The 22,297-nt window shown below is 47.8% G+C and overlaps 1 protein-coding gene and 1 long non-coding RNA gene across 2 annotated transcripts in view; one reads left to right on the forward strand and one right to left on the reverse strand.

The window, feature by feature from the left end:
• LOC139048003 (uncharacterized) overlaps nucleotides 1-22,297 on the reverse strand; it is a 126,487-nt gene that overhangs the window by 45,350 nt on the left and 58,840 nt on the right. The window lies entirely within an intron of this gene.
• The window catches only part of LOC135904777 (protein-cysteine N-palmitoyltransferase HHAT-like), a 64,686-nt gene that overhangs the window by 39,491 nt on the left and 2,898 nt on the right, over nucleotides 1-22,297 (forward strand). Inside the window, exons 10-11 of the mRNA XM_070522291.1 lie at nucleotides 2,389-2,590; nucleotides 20,176-20,320. Of these exons, the coding sequence (XP_070378392.1) occupies nucleotides 2,389-2,590; nucleotides 20,176-20,320 (347 nt within the window). The remainder of the gene's footprint in view (nucleotides 1-2,388; nucleotides 2,591-20,175; nucleotides 20,321-22,297) is intronic.

Below are 22,297 nucleotides of genomic sequence, written 5' to 3' on the forward strand. Positions count from 1 at the left end.
CCACTGCAGCCTGAAATAAAATGGCAGCGAAGGGTTGCCTATCTCTACGAGCTTCTAAGCAAACAAATATGCAATACACTTTCCCATTGCAGTAAAATCAAAAATACAAGGCCAGGGTGAACTTTGTAAAGGCGCGTGTGCATTCCACAACACTGAAGTAGCCGATAAAGACGCCTAGTTGCACAGCTTGGCTTTCTGGACCGTATGATAACACAGCCCCTAAGAGAGAGACAAGCGCAGAGAAAAGATCAAGCAGAGGAAGATGAATCAAATGCGCGCCCAATATGCTACGCTACCCAGGGGTGAGCATGAAGGCAAGAAATTGTGGCCTTGCAGACATTGCACCTCGATGGGGCCCGACGTGTGACCGAAGAACAGCTGTCGTCGTTTGTCGCCACCCGATGGATAAGAAATATTTAGCTTGATTTTTTCTTATACCAGTGCAAGCACCACGGTGTGGTAAGCATGCAGCTAGTCAGCAGGAGCGATGCAGCGTGTGTGCGCAAAGCTCCCGCCAGCAGCATAAAGCAGAACGCTGCTCTAGCTCCCTCGCAGTGTAGACCAAGCAGAGTGACGGTGCATACCATTGAGTTCGTCACTTTTGCAGCCAAACGCGGAGACTTTCTAATCCTCCAGGCGCAGTTCACGCATACACGACGATAGCGTGACAGCACGACGGCAGTGTTGGCAACGGTTACCCCACGAGTACCCCTCGAGCGTCCGTACGATTGCTATTGTATTGAAGGTAATAAAGGATAGGAAGGTGGGCGGCAGCATTGCTCATACCCCTGTCTGCCCATCACGTTCGCAGTCAGCCACTGACCTAAGTCAATTTCAAACATCTTACAACACCGAGGAGCTACATGGTGAATTGCCCTTTCGGCATTAGAAGGCTGTACGCATTGCGACAACCGTGCAAGATTACCGCGTGGTCCTTCCATGGGCTCGCATGTACCTCCTGGCGCTACAGCACGGGAAAACCATCCAGATTATTCTTGGGCTTGCCGGAGGCCTCGTGCATCGCTGGCATCCTCGTCGCGACAGTGACTTCGCCGCTGTCCTTGCTGCTCCTACATCGTGACCTCCATCACGTTGACAGGCAACATCACACCGCGGATAGCGCGGCTCTGCTCTCAAGGTTGCGGAGGCGACTTTACTTGCACATGGAAATACTGTGTCAGTTGTGCCACGCGGTCTCCGGCCATCCTCCCACGCTAGCCTTCCCGCCACCTCCTCCGCACCATCAGGCACCGGAGGTGCCTACTACGCTGTATGGCCTCACGAAGAAGGCAGCCCCATCCTGTTCCCTGTACCAGGTGTTGACGTTCCAGGGCCAGCTGGATGGATATCTCTACATCTATACGGATGGCGCCGTCCATCCCGACTCCAGATCTGCCACCGCAGCTTGTGTTACCCTTGTCTTGGAGCACTCCAGAGTGTGCCAGCCGCCTTTACCGGCAAGCTCCGCCGCTGCTGAGGGGGTTGGCCTGCATCTGGCAGTGGACCTGCTGGCGGAGCACCCCTGATTCGCCGGTCGTCATCGTTACCGACTCACGACCGCCGTTCATAGCTTTTCAACGACAGGGAACTGCTGGCCTTGCCGTCGCCCTGCTGGCAGAAACTTGTTTCGCGACCTTGTTTAGAGGGGCTTCAGACTGTCGCTACAGTGGCTCTCCTCGCACGTCTGCACCTAGGATAACGGCAAGGCTTAATCCCTGGTAAAGACAGCACACCATGCCACTGCACCTGTGAGCACCGCTGTAACCTTCTTCGACTATGCAAGGCACACGTTGCAGTGGCACCTTACGGCGCTCCAGTTCGATCGGCGCGTAGGCAGTGGAAAACCCTCCCCCGCTCCCCCGTTCCCCCGTCCCCTTCCTGATCGCCTCCTCACAAGGCGAGAGAAGTCTGTTGTGTGGCGCCTCCGGACCAGCTGCTCCCAGAGGTGCAGCAAAGGCTCCATACGAGGCCGCTCAGCGCGTGGGGAGATTGAAACTAAAGGGATTTTAGCTGAAACAATCCAGCATCTTTGTTTTTCGCCGCACTTTCTACAAAGAGAGGGCTTCTCTCTACGCGTCATTTAATCACCTGGAACTCACTGTGGTCTCGGCATTGCAACTGCTGTTCCCCGACCGGCACCACGGCTCCACCTTCAAGCGCATTCTCGCGTTCCTGCAGCACACGGGACTGTTGAGTAACTTGTTAATGTGCCGCCTGGTCGCCACTGAAAGCCAAGGGCTCTTATTTTTCCCTGTATTACCCTCCCCTTCTCGAAAGCACTGTGTCGTCCTCCCCAAAGAATTGCAGAAAATATTGACTTTTCATCATCACGTTCTCTCTCTCTCTCTCTATCTGTACTGTCTTACTATGAAGACACCTTTTTTGCAGATATATCTACGATCCCCTGGTTGGTGATAGAAGAGGGGCAACCTGGATATTACTGGGCGCGGCGTTTGGGTTCAGCTTCAGCTGGCTTTGGCATGGCATGGACAGGCTGTCAACTGTGTGGTCCGTTCTCAGTGTGCTCGGCATCGCAACGGAAGTGCTTGCTGCTGAAGCCCGGAAACTGCGGCCCATCAGGGACTTTGAGGTATGGAAACCGCGCTAGAAGTGACGAGACATTAAGCTGAGGGTCAGTGTAAAATCGAGGCATAAACACTCAGAATTGACCGTGATCCCCTTTACGCCTTATTACACGTACTAAAGTTAGTTGCTGGGCATGTTATTATTTTTAACCTGGGGTGCTATGCAGGATGCGTCGAGTTTGGCGAAACTCGGGATCTTCACGAGCTCTGGCGACACCCCAAGATGAAAGCACGAATGGTACCGAGACACAGTTTATCGTTCGACAAGCCTCCAGTTTCATTGGTTTATCTAGATTCACTCTGGCTGGCTATCATTCCTTGGGCGTTGCCTTCTGGGCGGTCGACAAACTGGGGCTCACGTGATCATACCGGCGGTGCATGGTCGTGCCATCTTTCACTTGTTTGTCGTTCCACCGAGTGCATTACATGCAGAAGCAAGTTGTAAAACAAATGCATTTAGTACAATATTATTAGTTACTTTAACGTGGTTTAGAAGCATTTTGAAGCTTACGAGATGTGCACTGAATGCGTCTTAGACTAATTTGTAATTTAGTACGCTTCGCATTATACCACGAGGGAGCGCTGTAGTGGCGTCATCACATCATGTCACATCCATTCACCGGGCAAGCATGGCGGCTAAGCATCAGAGAGGCCCAGTGTAAACAAACCCGTACAACGAGCTTGCAGTGCGCGACGTAGTGATCAGGCTCGACGAAGGCCACTATTTCTTGGATAGTTCTGTTCCTCCGTGGGCAATCTTCCCGTGCACCCGGTAAGACTGCCAATAGCTTCGGCGATTTTACAGATCGCAACGCGCACCTACTGTTCACGGCGAAGTGCTGAAGAAACAACTTGTTCGGTGCTGCTTCTGCGAGTGCGCTGAGTTCCTCCACTCTGCGTGACTGCGAGCGTCACGAACATTACATAGTGTGGGCAAAAGGTAGACATCCTATATAGCTACGATGCGACGAGGTGGTACCGACGATGGATCTCGCTACCAACACAGTGAAGGAGACTTCGACAAACTGCAGATAAGTATATTTCTACTGTTTCATATTTAGCATAATAATAGTGCACGGATTAAGTCACTTTCGTAGTAACGAACTGAATGTCCAGCAGTTTAAAGAAGGCAGTGAGAACCAATGAGTGTTCGTGCTTTTACGTGCAAGTGGGCCCGCGAAAATATGGAATAGATGAAGGTAACCTTCACTAACTTGGTGAGGCAACAGAAATTCATGAGTGACATTAAGCTAGAAAATTTATGGAAGAGTATCTTTATCCAAGTGAAATATCAATAGCAAGTACTGATATAAAGCAGGAAACTTATACAAAAATTTCATGGGTTAAACAGCACATGGAAGGCATTACCGAATCGTGATCGCCACGTTACCGATATCCTTGAAAACAGTCTAGAATCATTGCATTCCACCGGTTATGCAATATGGGACATAAACCTGGAGGTTAACAAAGAAACTTGAGATGTCAAGGACTGTGTAGAAAGCGAAGTAACAAAAATTGTTGCAGATAGCATTAAGGCAGGAAGACAGTGGCGTAGTAAACCGTGGCAACTGATATGCTAGTTGAGATTAAAAAAGAAAGGAATCGGCAGGCAGGCCATGCACGTATTCGATCACTTGTTGCCAATTCATATCAGGTGATTACATAAGCATTACAGAATGAATGTCAAGGAGAGAGAACTACAGCCAAGGATGGTAGAAAATTGCGTAATGGGACAAGAATATGATGTTTGTAGGCATAGGATGCAATCAGCTCGTATAAGACGGGATCGTAGGGTGAGGCATTTGTTTTGGAGCGAACAAAAATAGGTTTGTGGTGCTGACAGTAGAGACTCGTGAAGGTGCAGGGCCACCTCAGCTGCTGGCACACTAATCAACATGACAATTGGCTCTGAAAAAGAAAACCCCAGTTTTGAAAAATAAAGCAATGTTGTCCCAACGCATTGTTTTACTAAGCATACTACACTAGAGGCTTCCACATTTAAGGGCACTTAGTACTAATAGTGCAACGAGCATTTTTCTTTGAAAATAATGGTTTGTACGTGGCCGATTCATTCCAATACACTTTTTTGCAGCAAAACATTCTGCTGCTGGAGCCACTCAACCGCCTGGTGGCAGTAGGCGAGCGCCAGGCACGTGCTCTTGAGAGTGCGGCAAAGGTCCAGAGGGCTGCTCCGCAACAGTAGTATCGGTGCTTTCACTGCTCTCCTGTCGAGCCCACAGAAGGCACCTTATAAAGGAGCTTTCAGTTTAATATTTTGTTTATTATTCAAGAACATGAATAAAATTATTGCAGTAAACATTGTGCTGTGCATATTAGGAGACTTATTACATGCACTTTGTGTCCCTTCAAAATAGGCAAAAACGTAAGACAACCTGTGCCACTCTTGGACCATGTAAATAAAAAATACACTAATGCAGCTAACACGTCATCATGCTGTTTGTTCTTTCTAGGTGCAAGAATACAGTGCGTGTTCATTAGCCACAATATTGAAACGTGTATTTATATTTATCGGGTGACCAGGTTTCACCGCCTAACAAATCTTATCGCACAGCGCGGGACGCGCTTGCATGTATCCGAAGTTTCTGGAAAGTTATCGATGCTTCTATCCGCAGTCTGTTGTTGCCGAACCTTGTGTTATCTGATTTATTCGCCTGACGCGAAAGATGTAGAACTTTATGGAAGGCACGCGGGTCCCAACGATTAGTCTGGAACATTCGACGATTGTGTATAAAAGCCGACGCGCTTGAACCGCTGATCAGATTTTTCGACGAATCGCCGACCGTGTTCGCCGCTATCGTTGTGCTATAAGTGTAGCCTGTTTTGTGGGCACAGGTTCGCCCAATAAAAGCTAGTTTTGTCTATCACAGTATTGCTACTGTGTTCTTCACGTCACCACCACGTGACATCTGGTGGAGGTGCTTTTGGTCCATGTACCGGACGCCCCCGACAAGCCGTGATCCAAGCCCGGAACGCAAAGACAACACCAACGCAGTCCCGGACCATCGAGCAAGCCGCCGTCTTCAACAACTGCCCCCGGAGCACGGACTTTTGCCCGAGACGACCAGAAAGATTCCCACCAAGTCCACCCCAATGGCAGCACCAGCATCCCCCGTCGTGCTGCAGCAGCCCAGGGAGCCCCCCACGTTCCGCGGTTCAACATTCGAGGACCCGGAAACCTGCCTCGAGACGTACGAGAGGGTCGCTGCATTTAACAGCTGGAACAGCGACGACAAACTGCGACATGTCTTCTTCGCATTGGAAGACGCTGCCAGGACGTGGTTCGAGAACAGAGAAGCCACGTTAACGACCTGGGACCTTTTCCGGAGCGGCTTCCTGCAGACATTCACAAGCGTCGTACGACGAGAACGAGCCCAAGCACTACTGGAAACCCGAGTGCGGCTGCCCAACGAGACCACCACGATTTTTACAGAAGAAATGCGCCGCCTATTCCACCACGCCGACCCGGAAATGTCCGAGGAAAAGAAAGTCCGGCTACTAATGCATGGTGTTAAGGAGGAACTTTTCGCCGGTATGGTACGAAACCCACCGAAGACTGTCGACGAGTTTCTTCGCGAGGCCACTAGCACCGAGAAGACACTCGAGATGCGAAACCGGCAATTCGACCGCCGCACCAACGCTACAAACTATGCCGGAGTTCAATCACTGGCCTCCGAAGACCTGCGCGAGGCTATCAGGGCAGTCGTACGAGAGGAGCTTCAGAAGATCTTCCCTTCGTCGCAGCCTCAAGTGGCCTCGATCGCTGACATCGTCAAAGATGAGGTTCAGCGGTCGCTTGGAGTTCCGAAGGTGCAACCTCAATTACCGCAACCCCAACCCGAAGCGATGACCTACGCCGCCGTCGTACGCCGTCAAGGCCCTCCTCAGCGACCGCGCCAGGGCCCTGTAACGCCGCAATTCCGCCGACCACCGCCGCCGCCGCCGACAGCGCGCCCACCCGTCGCCCAGCGGAGCTACCCGAGGAAGACCGACGTTTGGCGCGCTCCTGACCACCGCCCGCTCTGCTACCACTGCGGGGAAGCGGGTCACGTCTACCGACGATGTCCATACCGGGAAATGGGACTGCGAGGTTTCGCCGTCAACGCTCCGCGCCTGCAGCAAGGTGAACGCCCTCGCGATATCGCTGACTACCTCGCGGCTACTCAGTGGAGCTGTCGACGACCGTCGCGTTCACCATCACCAGGCCGCTACCTGTCGCCGCAGCGCCGACCATACACTGGCCCAGCTCGGGGCCGGTCAGCGAGCCCATATCCGGAAAACTAAAAGCAGCAACCGATGGAGGTGCGGTTGCTGTCCGTCGAACTGTCGAAGATCCTCCGCCGCCGACGAAGACGCCGAAGAAACTACCTCGACGACATAACGACACGCCGCCGTCCCGACGAAGTCTGGAAGGAAAGAATGCGACGACGAAAGACGACTTGACGACGTCACATACCAGCCACAAGTCAACGCGACGCAGTCGTGATCCGACGCCAAAACCTAACTGTAATGCAAGACAAAGAGCCACCGAGCTCGACGTGCTTCTCGACGGCCACGCAGTCACTGCCTTAGTCGACACAGGGGCTGATTACTCCGTCATGAGTGGACACATCGCCGCCCAGTTGAAGAAAGTTAAGACTACGTGGGAAGGCCCTCAAATTCGTACCGCCGGAGGACACCTCATAACGCCGACTGGACTGTGCACGGCAAGAATTACCATTCACGACCGGACTTACCCTGTCACCTTCGTTATCCTCCAACAGTGTTCACGAGACGTCATTCTCGGCATGGACTTCCTCAACCAACACGGCGCAGTCATCGACCTGAAGTCGAAGTCAATATCTCTGTCGGAAGACCATGCGATACCGTCGGAGAACCCTCGTACTCACCACGCCTTGAGTGTGCTCGAAGATCAAGTGAGCATCCCGCCTCGCTCCAGCATTGTTATTTCGGTCGGCACCGTAACACCCGCTGACGTAGAAGGTGTCATCGAAGGCGACCAACGTCTACTGCTAGACCGTGAAATTTGCGTCGCAAGAGGGATCGCTCGACTGCACGGAGGAAACACGAAAGTGTTGCTGACAAACTTCAGCCAGGAGTTCAAGCACATCAACAAGGGCACGACGATCGCATACATCGAGGAAATTCTGGAAAACAGCAATGCGTTTGTCCTCTCGGAATCCGCCGCATCTACCCCGACGACCATGGTTGCCGAACCAGACTACGACATTAATCCAAGTCTCCCCGTGATTAAGCAAAAGCAGCTCAGAAGTCTGCTCCGGCTTTGTCATCGAGGATTCGACAAACACCAGTCGCCAAGCATCGCATAATCACCGAGCAGTACGCTCGACCACTTCGCCAGAGCCCTTACCGAGTTTCCCCGCGAGAACGTGAAGCTATAAGATAACAAGTCGATGAAATGCTGCGCGACGACATCATCCAGCCGTCGAAAAGCCCGTGGGCATCTCCTGTTGTGCTGGTGAAGAAAAAGGACGGAACCCTTCGTTTCTGCGTCGATTATCGTCGTCTGAACAAGATCACGAAGAAGGACGTATACCCTCTCCCACGGATAGACGACGCATTGGATCGGCTCTGCAACGCTAAATACTTCTCCTCGACGGACCTCAAGTCTGGCTATTGGCAAATAGAAGTCGACGAAAGAGATCGTGAAAAGACCGCCTTCATCACCCCAGACGGCCTCTACGAGTTCAAGGTTATGCCATTTGGACTGTGCTCGGCGCCTGCAACGTTCCAGCGCGTGATGGACACGGTTTTAGCAGGATTGAAGTGGCAGACCTGTCTCGTTTACTTGGATGACGTCGTTGTATTCGCCGAAAGTTTTGACGATCACCTTAGGCGGCTTGCCACAGTACTAGAGGCCATCAAGTCATCAGGGCTCACTTTGAAGCCAGAAAAATGCCGCTTCGCTTACGATGAGCTTCTATTCCTAGGCCACGTCATCAGCAAATCCGGAGTGCGCCCCGACCCGCAGAAAACAGCTGCCATTGCAAAGTTCCCGCAGCCCACCGACAAGAAGGCAGTAGGTAGATTTCTTGGCATGTGTGCCTACTACAGGCGAATTGTCAAGGATTTTTCACGCATCGCTGAGCCGCTGACACAGCTAACTAAATATGACGTCGAGTTCAAGTGGGAAACGCCACAGGTCGACGCATTTAAAGAACTCAAACGACGCATGCAGTCGCCGCCCGTACTTGCGCACTTCGACGAGCACGCCGATACCGAAATACACACTGACGCCAGTAGCCTAGGCCTCGGTGCCGTCCTAGTCCAGAGAAAAGATGGACATGAACACGTGATAGCTTACGCTAGCCGATCATTGTCGAAAGCAGAAGGCAATTATTCTACAACCGAAAAGGAATGCCTCGCCATCGTTTGGGCCACAGCGAAATTTCGCCCTTACCTATATGGCAGGCCATTCAAGGTAGTCAGCGATCATCACGCGTTGTGTTGGCTAGCCAACCTAAAAGACCCTTCAGGACGGCTGGCACGGTGGAGCCTCAGGCTACAAGAATACGACATCACTGTAACCTACAAGTCCGGAAGAAAACGCTCAGATGCCGATTGCCTAGCCCGCGCCCCCATTGACCCGCCGCCGCAAGATGACGAGGATGACGACGCCTTCCTTGGAATAATAAGCGCGGAAGACTTCGCCGAACAGCAACGAGGTGACTCGGAGCTAAAAGCCCTAATCGAGCACTTGGAAGGGCACACCGACGTTGTCCCAAGGGCATTTAAGCGTGGATTATCATCGTTCACGCTTCAAAACAACCTACTCGTGAAGAAGAACTTCTCACCAGTCCGCGCCAACTACCTTCTTGTTCCGTCGGCGCTACGTCCAGAAGTACTGCACGCCCTACATGACGATCCGACCACTGGGCACCTCGGTTTCTCCCGGACGCTATCGAGGATACAAGAAAGGTATTACTGGCCGCGCCTAACCGCCGATGTCGCCCGTTACGTCAAGACATGCCGCGACTGTCAGCGACGCAAGACGCCGCCGACAAGGCCAGCCGGATTACTACAGCCAATCAAGCCTCCTAGCCGACCATTCCAGCAGATCGGGATGGACTTGCTGGGACCCTTTCCGACGTCAACAACCGGAAATAAGTGGATCGTCGTGGCGACGGACTACCTCACCCGCTTCGCTGAAACTAAAGCACTGCCGAAAGGTAGCGCAGCCGAAGTGGCGAAATTCTTTGTCGAAAACATCCTGCTGCGACATGGCGCCCCAGAAGTCCTCATCACCGACAGAGGAACGGCCTTTACAGCGGAGCTCACTCAAGCCATTCTGAACTACAGTCAGACAAGGCACAGGAGGACAACGGCCTACCACCCGCAGACGAATGGTCTTACATAGCGGCTGAATAAGACCCTCGCCGACATGCTAGCGATGTACGTCGACGTCGAACACAAGACGTGGGATGCCATCCTGCCATACGTAACATTCGCTTACAACACGGCGGTGCAAGAAACAACACAGATCACGCCGTTTAAGCTGGTTTACGGCAGGAATCCGACGACGACGCTCGACGCCATGCTGCCCCACGTCACTGACGAGGAAAATCTCGACGTCGCTAGCTATCTCCAGCGCGCCGAAGAAGCCCGACAGCTCGCCCGCCTGCGGATCAAGAACCAGCAGAGGACCGACAGCCGACACTACAACCTCCGACGACGCTTTGTCGAGTACCAGCCCGGTGACCGTGTTTGGGTTTGGACCCCTATACGCCGACGAGGACTGAGCGAGAAGCTTTTGCGTCGATATTTTGGACCGTACAAGATCATCCGACGTATTGGTGCACTGGACTACGAGGTCGTGCCCGACGGCATTTCGCTGTCACAGCGGCGCCGCTCACGACCTGAAATTGTCCACGTTGTGCGGCTCAAGCCGTACCACCAGCGTTGACGAACTTTGGGACTTCGCGTAACTGACCTTTGGACTTTATTTCTTTTCGTTGTTTTGTTACTTATGTTTAATAAGTGTCCCTTTGTGTTTCGCTCTCTTTGTAGCATCGGGACGATGCTTTTTAAGAGGGGGGTATTGACACGTGTATTTATATTTATCGAGCGACCAGGTTTCACCGCCTAACAAATCTTATCGCACAGCGCGGGACGCGCTTGCATGTATCCGAAGTTTCTGGAAAGTTATCGATGCTTCTATCCGCAGTCTGTTGTTGCCGAACCTTGTGTTATCTGATTTATTCGCCTGACGCGAAAGATGTAGAACTTTATGGAAGGCACGCGGGTCCCAACGATTAGTCTGGAACATTCGACGATTGTGTATAAAAGCCGACACGCTTGAACCGCTGATCAGATTTTTCGACGAATCGCCGACCGTGTTCGCCGCTATCGTTGTGCTATAAGTGTAGCCTGTTTTGTGGGCACAGGTTCGCCCAATAAAAGCTAGTTTTGTCTATCACAGTATTGCTACTGTGTTCTTCACGTCACCACCACGTGACAATATGAACGGTGTGTGCAATTCACAATGAAGAAAGGAAACAGCAGGAGCTTAATAATGCTATCACCTATAGACTGTGCATATGACTGCAACACTCCCCGATTCAAATGTGCCATTACATGCATGTTCGATACCACATATTCTTTAACATTGTCTTATAATTGCATGTACCATATTTCACACATCTTAAGCCCTTGCATAGCACACTTCTGATGTATCCATTTCATAGGCCAAATAATTGTACACTTTGTCCTTTTGTGTTGTATGAAAAGCAGCATCCTTTACAGTCGGATAAAACTTCAGAAGACAGGAGAGGCCCCACCCAGATGACCAAAGCGCAGCAGCCGATTGCCTACACGTCTAAAGAAATAGTCCCTCTCCAACGAGCAATATTAGTCTGTCTGGCGGCACGATATCAGTCTCGAGTGCGTGCCCATTGGTGCAGGCTTGTGTTCACCTGCCTTAAAGTGCAGATTCCGCAGCCTCCTAAAGTTGTATCCGACTATAGAAACACGTAATGCCTTGCACCAGTTGCATAGACTTCTGCAATTTGATAGCACACAATGATCAGGAGCAGAAATCTATAAAGGCATCCAAGCAAAGCTGGCTGACAACACTTCCATTATGAGGGGCTGAAAAAGGTCTCGCCAAATATTCCCATGACGTCCTTGAAAAAGAGGTGGTGTTTGGCACTTCTTTAGAATCAAAAACAGATTACACTGAATGTTGTGTAGCACGTCAAAACAAACTGAGCTTGGTTATTTGCACAGCATGTAATGGGAGGTCGAGCTTCACATAGGAAACAAACTGCTCTGTCCAGTACAATTTTGAGGCCGGTATGGCACCTATTATGGCACCGGTATGGCACCTATTATGTCAACAGTGTCTATATACAAATTACACTTTTCACAGGCCATTGATTTCACCATTATTTTTGTGTGATGGTTCTTTCAATCAGCGCTTGTATTACATGAGCAGGTGGATTTGAAAGCAAAGCTTTGTTTGCAAACCTTCCGACTTCCATATGTGTGTGGCAAGGCACTGGCATGTTGTCGAATAGCTCACACTTCCTCGGTCCTGCACCAAAGAAGCCCAATGCTCTATTTTAAGTTGGATCGCACAACAATTCAACGGCACACAAAGAAGTGTAATACACACAGCAAAGCATTCTGCTGTGTGTATTTCTCTTTGTGTCCCGTCGAATTGTTGTGCAATTAAACTTCAAGCTTCTATACCAATACACCGTCTTCAACCTCACCAATGCTCTAGTTATTAGGCCACAATGGTGCACATCTTTGAAATTTCCCAACACAAATTAGTTCTCAGAAAAATCACAAATGTTAAATTTTGCAGCACAGCTGTATGTATGAACGTGCCATATTCTTTACCACTAAACTCACAGGAATCAAAGAGGCAAGCATTAACCAGCCTTGCTGCTGCCGTTACCATTATCATCATGACACCAATGGAAAGGCAGTGCCACGTTTCAGTAAAGGGAGTGCTGGAGGGAAAGATGTGACAGCGAGGGCTTACAATAAAAATAACAGTTACGAGACATGTTCAATGCCAATATATGCTGCATGTCGCTCAGCCTACTTTGGCAATGCGGCAAGTGTTTACTCGTTTGGGCATATCACGTTTTGTGTAATCGTTGCTCTAAAGCTGTACAAATGGTCTATTTGCTCTGCAAGTTTTATTTTTATCATGGTAGGTTAAAGACCCACTTTTCATTGGCATCTGCACCACATTTCTCCCGATATGTAATAATGCCTTGGTGGTTCATGACATCTTCACGTACAGAGAGTTCTGCAGAGTATCGGATGTGCATTGTTCTAATGCTTAAGAATTAGAGCCCCATTATGAGACGAAAATATACAATTTATCCATCCAGAATAACGCCGCCCCCCCCCCCAAAAAAAAAGAAGATGCACTGAACCTCTGGCACATGCATCGACAGTGAACAGAGCGAACAATCTGAAGTATTTTCTTCATGCAAGCCAACACACTAAGATTCTCAATGCATTTTCATTTCGCCACAAATGCATAGGCACAACCGGCTTGGCGCAACATCCACATCTCGCGCTGCAACAAATTGTGCAATGCCTCGCTGTTTCATAGTGCGGCCGATAGATTACGCATGACCAAAATTCAGCATTGTGCATAATTAGTAACTTCACCAATGAAGAACCCCAAGTTGTTTATGAGATTAGGATTCATAGGTTACTTCACACAATTAGTGATATCCATTTATCTATTTATACTTAACCCCTTTCCCAAGAAAGTGAGCCATTTGGAAGGCACCCTGACAGATATGTAGAACAATCAACAAAAAGTGATCAACCAGCGAAAAAGTCTGTTAATCACAGTAACGCTGACATTGAAGGCGCCTTAATTCCTACGTACGTTCCGTCGACACACCCGACTACGTTCGTAATGTTCCCACGAAGTGGGAAGCATTCTTTTATATATGCCCGCTCCGCCGCAGTATTCTGGAAAGCTAGCCGCCGCTTACGCACTGCATCGATAAGCGCGTCAGACACATCTCTGACACAGCGGCTAACAGTAGTTTGATGGCGTCCGATGTAACGCTCGGCGACGACGCTTCCCTCAAAAATCCCAGTCCCGTAGAAACGGAGGGCACAGATGACTTGCTCTACGACGGTGAGCGAATGAAGCCCGCCACACTGTCTCCGCAGACGAGAGTCTTCGCCTAGCTCGTCACACAGCCAGCACACTGATGTCTTCGACAGGCGAAAATGACGCTGAAACTCCCCGTCGGTCATGCAGGTGAACGGGTCCGGACGGTCATACTGACGCTTGCTGCCGCTGGATGCAATGAAACAGGCTGCTGCTGCCGCCGCCATGTTCCCGAGTTGAACTCGGAGGGGGTTTCGCGATGTACGAGTTTAGCACGAGTTCGCCTGTCAATCAAAACCAGAGGTCACGCCCCGCGCGAGGCATGTAACTATTGCGCGCGCACCCACTACAGTTGGGCCACGCCCAACTTATCTTCCGGCAACAGCGACGCGGTGTCGAGCTGAGAGGCATCAACAATCTTGACCGCCGACATAAAACACGCACAACGCACTGTCATCGGTGATGTACTGAGCACCACTATCGAAAACAAAGCGTTGACTGTCGCTGGCATACATCTTCTCGGGCTGAGATGGCCGCACAACACGGTTTCATTGCCTGCATTGTGGCGCGTAGCGCACAGTAAATAATTATCGGCACGTCACTGTAGGTGCTTGCAAGGCGTCGAGGCGTCGAGGGGGACGACGGTGCTGAGGAGTGCTTATTGCAGCAGTCGTTTCAGATGGCTGCTCTGTCATCGGTGATGAAACGGAGCCACAACGTCGTAAACACGATCAGCGTCCGAGAATCGCTCGCTCTTCTAGGCCCAGTGCAATGGCATTTCTTCATCACAAGCACTGCGCACCCAACAGTTCCAACACCTCTCTCCGTTCGAAATCTGATTTCATAACTGCACACAAGAGCCTTCACCTGACAAAATGCGAGTGCTGCGGTGTCGTTACGATATCCACCTGCGATCGCTGCTGGCTCCAGCAGAGGTAATCCGCAAGCACCTTCGACTGCACAACACACTCATATACTGCGTACATGCGCTCAGAGGCGCCTTCACTGGGCAAGCGATGACAAGCGATGAATTCTGTCGCTGGGGAAGCACGCACGTTTCGCAATGTATCGCAGAGGCTTCGCGCACAAAGATAAACTGGTACATTTTCACTGAACTGCGTCACTACGCACTCTAAAATAACATACCGCCATTTTACAGCGACAGCTGTTGTGTCGTTTTTAGTTGGTAAAGCGGGGGCCTTAATTGCCTAGTGAAGCGCCTGCGATAAACAGCCGTACCACGGCGCTGCGTTTCTATTCCCCTAATAGAGAAAGAGTGGCCATGACTCTTCATGGATCATGACCGACTTTATTGAGAATAGCACTGCAGCGCCCCTAGGCGACTTATCACCGTATGAACGCCCTCGTGCGTGCGACCCGCTTCAATGTACCGCTTCTAAGCCTTCGCCTCCCTGTCGCCACTCACGGCAAGAAGTGCAAAAATTAATAATTTGCTGGATCTCCATTTGTCATCACAAATTTCTAGCATTGAAAACGAAAAACTGATACCTAAAGAAATAAAAATGTGCGTTATTTTATTTGTCGTATTTTAACGTATTCGTTTGAGTGAAAGTCTAGGTGCAAGAATGCGCCGCATGTACCCCGTTCGCATTCGATGGAGGATAGATAGATAGCGCCCGAAAGATGGGGCACGCCCTTGACGCGCCCGGGAAGGCGTGGCAAACGGCTCACAGCAAGTGTGCTGACAGACAGCGAGGTAGTCACGGTATCGCTAAGTTGCGATAATCCGTTGATAACAATACGCGGCGCTGGCGCGTTTCGTTGTGCAGCCTTCTGCGCTTGAAACGTGGAAGCAACGTGCCGCGCAGGGTGCGCTCATGTTGTCATACGCGACTTTTTGTCTACATATTTTTTTGCCTGCACCTTCGGCCCGTTCCGCGCTATCTCCGTTCACTGACTGCCGTCGAGCAAACTCGGGCAAAACTCGGGTGAACGAGAAACTCGGCGCATCCTGCATAGCACCCCTGGTATATAAAAAGCAGCACGCATAGAACAGGACAGGTTAAGCGCTAACCACCAACGACGCACATAAAGCACAGTGTGATATAAAGTCTGTTTCATTTGTCTGAGAAGTAAGCTAAGAAAGAAATTTGAACGGATCCAATATACTTGTAGGAATTAACGTCGGGTGAAGCTTTCTTCAGCCGTTCTAATTAACTTCTACACAAGGAAGCACATGATGTCTGCTTACTTCAAAGTTGTGTATTTCTTTATCCGCACACTAGCTGTACGGGAGACCTCCTGCTACGACGACTCGGTGCGACAGCGAAGCCGAAACGAAATACACAATGAAACTCAGTCTGATTGCTACACCTGAGAGGCTGTATTGCGATATTACTAAGATAGCAAAGCATCCAGGACCGTCTCGTATTAAAAATTGCGTTAAAGCCCTTTTAAATACACGCGGTATGCGTTAGTAGGAGTATCAGCCCCACAAAACCCACATTTTATTACGCAGTCTCTGGGTTCGATAGACCTGGATTTAATTACTGTATATGAAGGTTCAATCCAGTTTATAATTACACGGTCGCACTAAAAATGTGTACACAATCAGAAACCTAATAGCATCCACACCAAACATCGAGGTGGGAGACAAAGTTTCGCTCTTAAATGGCCGTTTTTTTTTTTTCACATCCAGCTGTGGCCAGCCCCATCACATATCGTGCTGCCAGTGCGTCCTTAAAGGAGAGCTTTCATGCCTGCTACCTTGTTAGCACGCTAGTATCAGGCTTACGACCGGTAATTTGCGTACATATTTCTATGTATTTGACTTTCGACCCCAGCATCTTTCAGTGACTAATCTAGGGATCAACGTCGAAGCAACATCGAACCAACACCGTTCCTGCCTCGTGACTAATGACAACCTTTGGACACTTGTGTTTGTTTTGAGAACCACTCACAACACAAAAGTTCTCGCACACAACAGCGAGAAAATGCTAACATTGGATAGATAAGATATGGGGCACAGGTACCATGTCGTCATTTGCATCAACCGAAACTACAATAAGTGACTCAATGGGGATCACTAGGCATATGTAGGGTTTGGTCACTAGTGAATATTAATCACTTTTTCTACTACCGCTTTGAGTAGCCTTCAATCGGACATGTCGTCATTGACAGCATTCACATTCTCATAGAATTAGCAATTAACTGTATGGCAAACCTGATAGGGGGCGTACTGACAAGTGAGCAAGAGTTACTTATTGTACTCACTGTAGCGTTAGCACTCTTTCAAACCCTAGAACGTCATGAATATCAAATGAAATGTCATAAAACACATGATTTTACTACATCTATTAAAACTGTTGCCCTTTAGTCACTAGTCGTTATGAATGACCTCTTTTCTCTAAGAGTTGCAGTTTTCATTCCTCCATGTCGTCAATGCTATCAAGTAAACGTCATAAAATGAGCTTTTCATTATTATTGCCAAATGGTAACACCACGTGATGAGTGATCACTAGTGATCCGCTCTGTTTGGCGCTCTCCCACTTTCACTCAGCATAGGGTCATGGTGGTCGAAGGCAGTATTTTAGAAAATTAAATCATGATCGTTCATTGATGCTTAGATTGAGTCACTAGTGATCATGTACCACTATCTTCAGATTGGCATTGGTAGCCTTCATTCATAGATGCCCACCACCATTAGTATCAAGCTGTCGTAAAATGAGCACTTTTGATATCATTACTAAATAATAACGCCGAGTCATTAGGAATCACTAGTGATGCACTCAGTCCGCTGTTCTTGTACTTTATTGCAACATAGCATCATGGATGTCAAATAAAAACTAGTTTAAGTAACGATTCAACTGCGATAACTAGGAGGCGCTAGGGTGTAGTCACTAGTGATCACGGATAGCTTTACAGTTGTAGCCATCCTTTGGGTAAGTCATCACTGGTATCTGTCAAAACGTCATTAAATTAGCTTTTTTCTGCTACCAACAATAAGTGAAAAGCATAACTTTAGTGTACACTAAATGTGATGAAGGCGAAGGCTTGCGCATTCATCAGACATTAATTATGTTCTTGACATTATCATTCTAATGCCCTTTTGCTTCTTGTTGTTTTATCACACCAAAGGTAGTGGGTTCGAGTGACTTAATAAACTCCACTTCAATTACCTCCACCTTAATTAACTCAACCATAATTCACACCAAACGTCCTGGGTTCAACTCCCGCCAAAGGCCGAGGGTTCAACTGCCAATTTCGGTGCCATAGTAACTTTGGTCTCATTACGCCGTACTGTAAAATTTTAGTTCTATGAGCAACTGAGGCTTACGCCTTAATAATTCAAAGTCATTGTTTATGACTATAGTAATGAGCTCCGCTTGGTGTTATTGTACTTTCATACAGCACAGGTTCATAGTAATGAAATAAAATGGTATTCAAACAGCAATTCAAATTTAATAGTTCGGAGATGCTAGGATTAAGTCATTGTTGATCATGAATTTCTCTGTATTGTGAGTTAGCAGTGGTAGCAGAAAAAATGCTAATTCACTGCCATTTTGAAAGATATCAATGACGATGTGTACCAATGGTGGCTACCACTGCCATAGAGATCAAGTCATCCGTGGTCACTAGTGACTAATCCCTATCCACTCCTAGTTACAATAATTTGATCACTGTTTAAAAGAATTTTCGTTTGACCTCCTTGATACTATGCTGCATAAAAATACAAGAACACAGGAGTGAGCACATTACTGGTGGTCCCTAACAACTCGACTTTATCAATTAACAATGATGCGAAAAATCCTCATTAAGCGACAACCTAATTCATACCTATGACGAGATGCCGGCATGAAAGCTACCACTCTCATGCTGAATGACCATGACCACTAGTGACCACTAGTGACTCAATCCGAGCGTCTTTGAATTATCTTAATTGAATAGTCGTTTGAATAAACTTTAATTTGATATACATGATGATATGCTGCATGAAAGTAGGAGAGAACCGAACCGAGCGCCGACGCTATCATTTGGCGCTGACACAAAAAATGTTTAGTTAATGACCATTTGATTGATGCCATTGACGACATGTCCGAATCAAAGCTACCACTGTCATAGAACATAAATTATTCATCATCACTAGTTACTTAAGCAGAGCAGTTCATAATAGGTATTGTTGAGTATCTTGTTTTATGATATTCAATTTATATCCTTGACGCTATAGTGCTTACCAGCGATAACACTGAACTGAGCCTGGTAACTTGTGCGCACTGGTGAGTTTACCCTGTCAGTTAGGTGCATCATGTACTTAATTGCTAATGTCAGGAGCATGGTGTCGGTGACGAAATATTCAATTGCAAGCTACCAGTAGTGGCAGCACAAAACGTTATTCGTATTCAGTATAGTGACCATGGCCTACCAGTGCCTAGTGATTATCGCTGAGTCACTCTATGGTGTTTTACTTGATACCCAAGACGACATCGCACCTGCATCACTAACTTTGTTAGTGATCCAATGCTGACATTTCCGCGCACTTGTCTGCGAGAATTTGTCTTCTGAGTCGCTCTCAAAACACGAAGTTGTTGTCGTTAGTCCCACGGATGGAACGATATTTATTCGCCACCTTACCCTTTCATTTTTAAACAAATATAACAACCCCTAAGCTGTGAAAATTGAATGTTCTTGTAAGACGCAATGCTCGGATTAACTTCGCTGGCGTTTGGAATAATTAGGCTTCCGTTTGGATTAAATTAATGGATATAGGGCTAAATTGATTGGCGCTTAGATTAAGATGACTGGCAGTTGGAATAATTTGACTTCCGCCAGGATTAAATTGACTGGCACTTGAAATAAATTGAGAGGGAAAACCTGTAGTCAGTATATTCGACGCACTGTAGGTGAGCGACCATCCGAGGAGCTTCAGCGTTGCGCTAAACCCTGTTCTTTTTTTTTTGGTGTCCTTGGTGCAAATACACGCTGTCACAGCTCTTCATGATTTTCTGACAGATCGCGAGTTCATGTAGTCTTTTGAAAGACAATGGATGCTGGACGCCCTCGCTAGCTGATTTTGTGCATGTTGATGTGAACTTGTACTACTTGTATGAGCTTTATTTTTCTCTGTGTAGCTTTTTATGCCGTGACTGTTCTGATCGAGGCTGTTTTTATAACGCTCACTGTCGCTGGACGCTCGCATGTCGCCACTACTGCGTGCTCTCCATTGTTTAGCAGGCTACACATGAGTGAAGTCATACCCTACTCTCCGCCACATTTCCTTCCTTACTTTGCTTCTCCCTTTTTTCGCTTGCATTTCCCTTGTATCTCATACATTCCTGAATTTGTGGAGTTTACTTCGGATGACTTGGATATCTGGTCCTCAGGTGGACTATTTTGCTATTGACTATCATTTATTCACTGAAAACAACAATTGCAGCTTTCAGAGCGTCTCTCTTCCTGCTAAACTGCAGAATTGTTTTTACGTCATTTACACCGTAACAGGCGCGACACCTAACCACACCTGAGCGGCTTCGGGTGGCACGGGCTGTGCTAGGCTCCCCAAACTACCTGCTGACCATATGTGCCTGCATCTTCCACCTTGCCGACTTCGACATCTGCCTAATCCTTTGTAAGAGGATACTTCTCGGTATGTAATTCCTTCCCAGTTTCGCGTGTTGAATGTAAAAGCATTCGTTCCTGTGTCATGAAAGATTCCATATAGATAAAATGGTTTCCAGACGAGATCGCCACGTCATGAAATCACAAGCCAGCAACGCTTGCTGGAAGCACCTGGGTAGATTGACGATATAACGTAAAATTAGGCCCAATAATGTTTCCAGATGCACAAATGTTGCCGCAGTGCATTGTGCCGCAGTGTCGCAAACGGTGGTTGTGAACGCGACAGCATACAGTCATCTACGCATAGTAACCCTTGTAAGTTTTTTTTAAAACGCTGCGTTCTGCATGTCATTGTTTTCATAGAGTACATAGCGAAAAAACGAACGATGCAGGTCAGGTTTTTATTGACTAGGTGAGCACTGTAATTCATGTAGAGTTTAATTGAAAGCAAGTGGATTATGTATACAAGGCATGCGGTCTAATATGAACGAAGATTTCTTTAAAAAGTGGCTTATTCCTTACAAATACGGCCAAGCGAATATTATTTAGAGTCTCGTTAAGAACACACCAGTAAATATATAGTTCCTTGCATCCAATTATTTGAGTAAAAGCAATTATATAAATGTTCACTTGTTTTCATTGTCAAGGTATTCATTCTAGGGTAGTAGAGAATCATAAGATACGACAAAATCAGGTGTTTCCACCAATGTACACGTCATGTGTATAATCCTTTTGTGAAGAAAAAAAATACAACACCCGCGAAATTTGAAAAAATATCATGTGAATATGCACTTGCGCGCGGTACAGTTCAGTGACTATAGCACACATAATTTCGCAGCAGCATCAAACACTACCAGTGGCAAAGCAAGCCGTTCATTGTTAACTTCCAGGATCCCCTAGGCCCTTTAGTATATCCCTTAGTATTCCAGGATACTAAGGATAGCTCGGCTGTTCGCGGTAATGCATTTCTAAGGATTTGCCTACACCTGTGAACCTGTTGCTAATGTCCATTCGTTTCCTCAGTCAAGTACTCCTTCGTACGCGACTGAGCGTCGAAAAAGTTGCATTCTATCAGTGAAGAAAAAAAAACTTTTTTTGTAAGACTATTCTTGTGCTAATGTTCCGCAGTAATGTTACTGAGTTACTCAAAATAAGTCATACTACTAAATGGCGCAAACAACGAATCTTAGAGCGGGCTGTATGGCATAAAGATCCGTGAAGATGCAATGCGTGATAAATTTAACTGTACTTTCTTTTTTCTCAACGAGCGGGTGTCATGTAGATAAGGAGCTGCGATTCCCACCCACATCATCCATGCTTTGTTTAGACTTATACGGATGCATAAACGCGTTGCCTTGTTCAATTACGTATTTCGCGACGCTCCGGCGTTTACTGTGACTTGTATGACTAGGCGAAAACCATCAGCCGGCATTACCGCTGCTGCCAAATTCACCAGCGCAGTATGTTTTATTCGAAAGGGTATCTTGGAATTGTGGTAAGTCATTTAGTTGGCTCAGCAAGTGGCATGATTGCACAGCGAACGATCCTGCAAGTGCGCACACATTTCGGTTAATTTTGCCTTCTTTAATCCTTATTTCTCCTCTAGTACAGGGCAGCAGCCTAGTTAACCTCCCTCCGTATATCTCACTCTCTCGCTCTAGCCTGAAAGGCATATATATATATATATATATATATATATATATATATATATATATATATATATATATATATATATATATATATATATATATATATATTTATATAAAGGGGGAGAGAGAGAGAGAGTTGTCGGAAATTAAACTGAGTGTTGGCTAACGCACTCCACTCTATTTACACTGCAGAAGGTAGAACGACAAAACACACGTCCAAGCTAACACACACTCATTAAGCCCTCTGTCGCCCACTTTATCGCCCAAATATCACGAACAAGTGAGTGGAATCAACGCGCAGAGGCGTGGATGACGACAACACCAAGAACCCATGAATATTCGAAACAGAACGTTTC

The sequence above is a fragment of the Dermacentor albipictus genome, chromosome 7 (genome assembly GCF_038994185.2).
Source record: "Dermacentor albipictus isolate Rhodes 1998 colony chromosome 7, USDA_Dalb.pri_finalv2, whole genome shotgun sequence".
NCBI lineage: Eukaryota > Metazoa > Arthropoda > Arachnida > Ixodida > Ixodidae > Dermacentor > Dermacentor albipictus.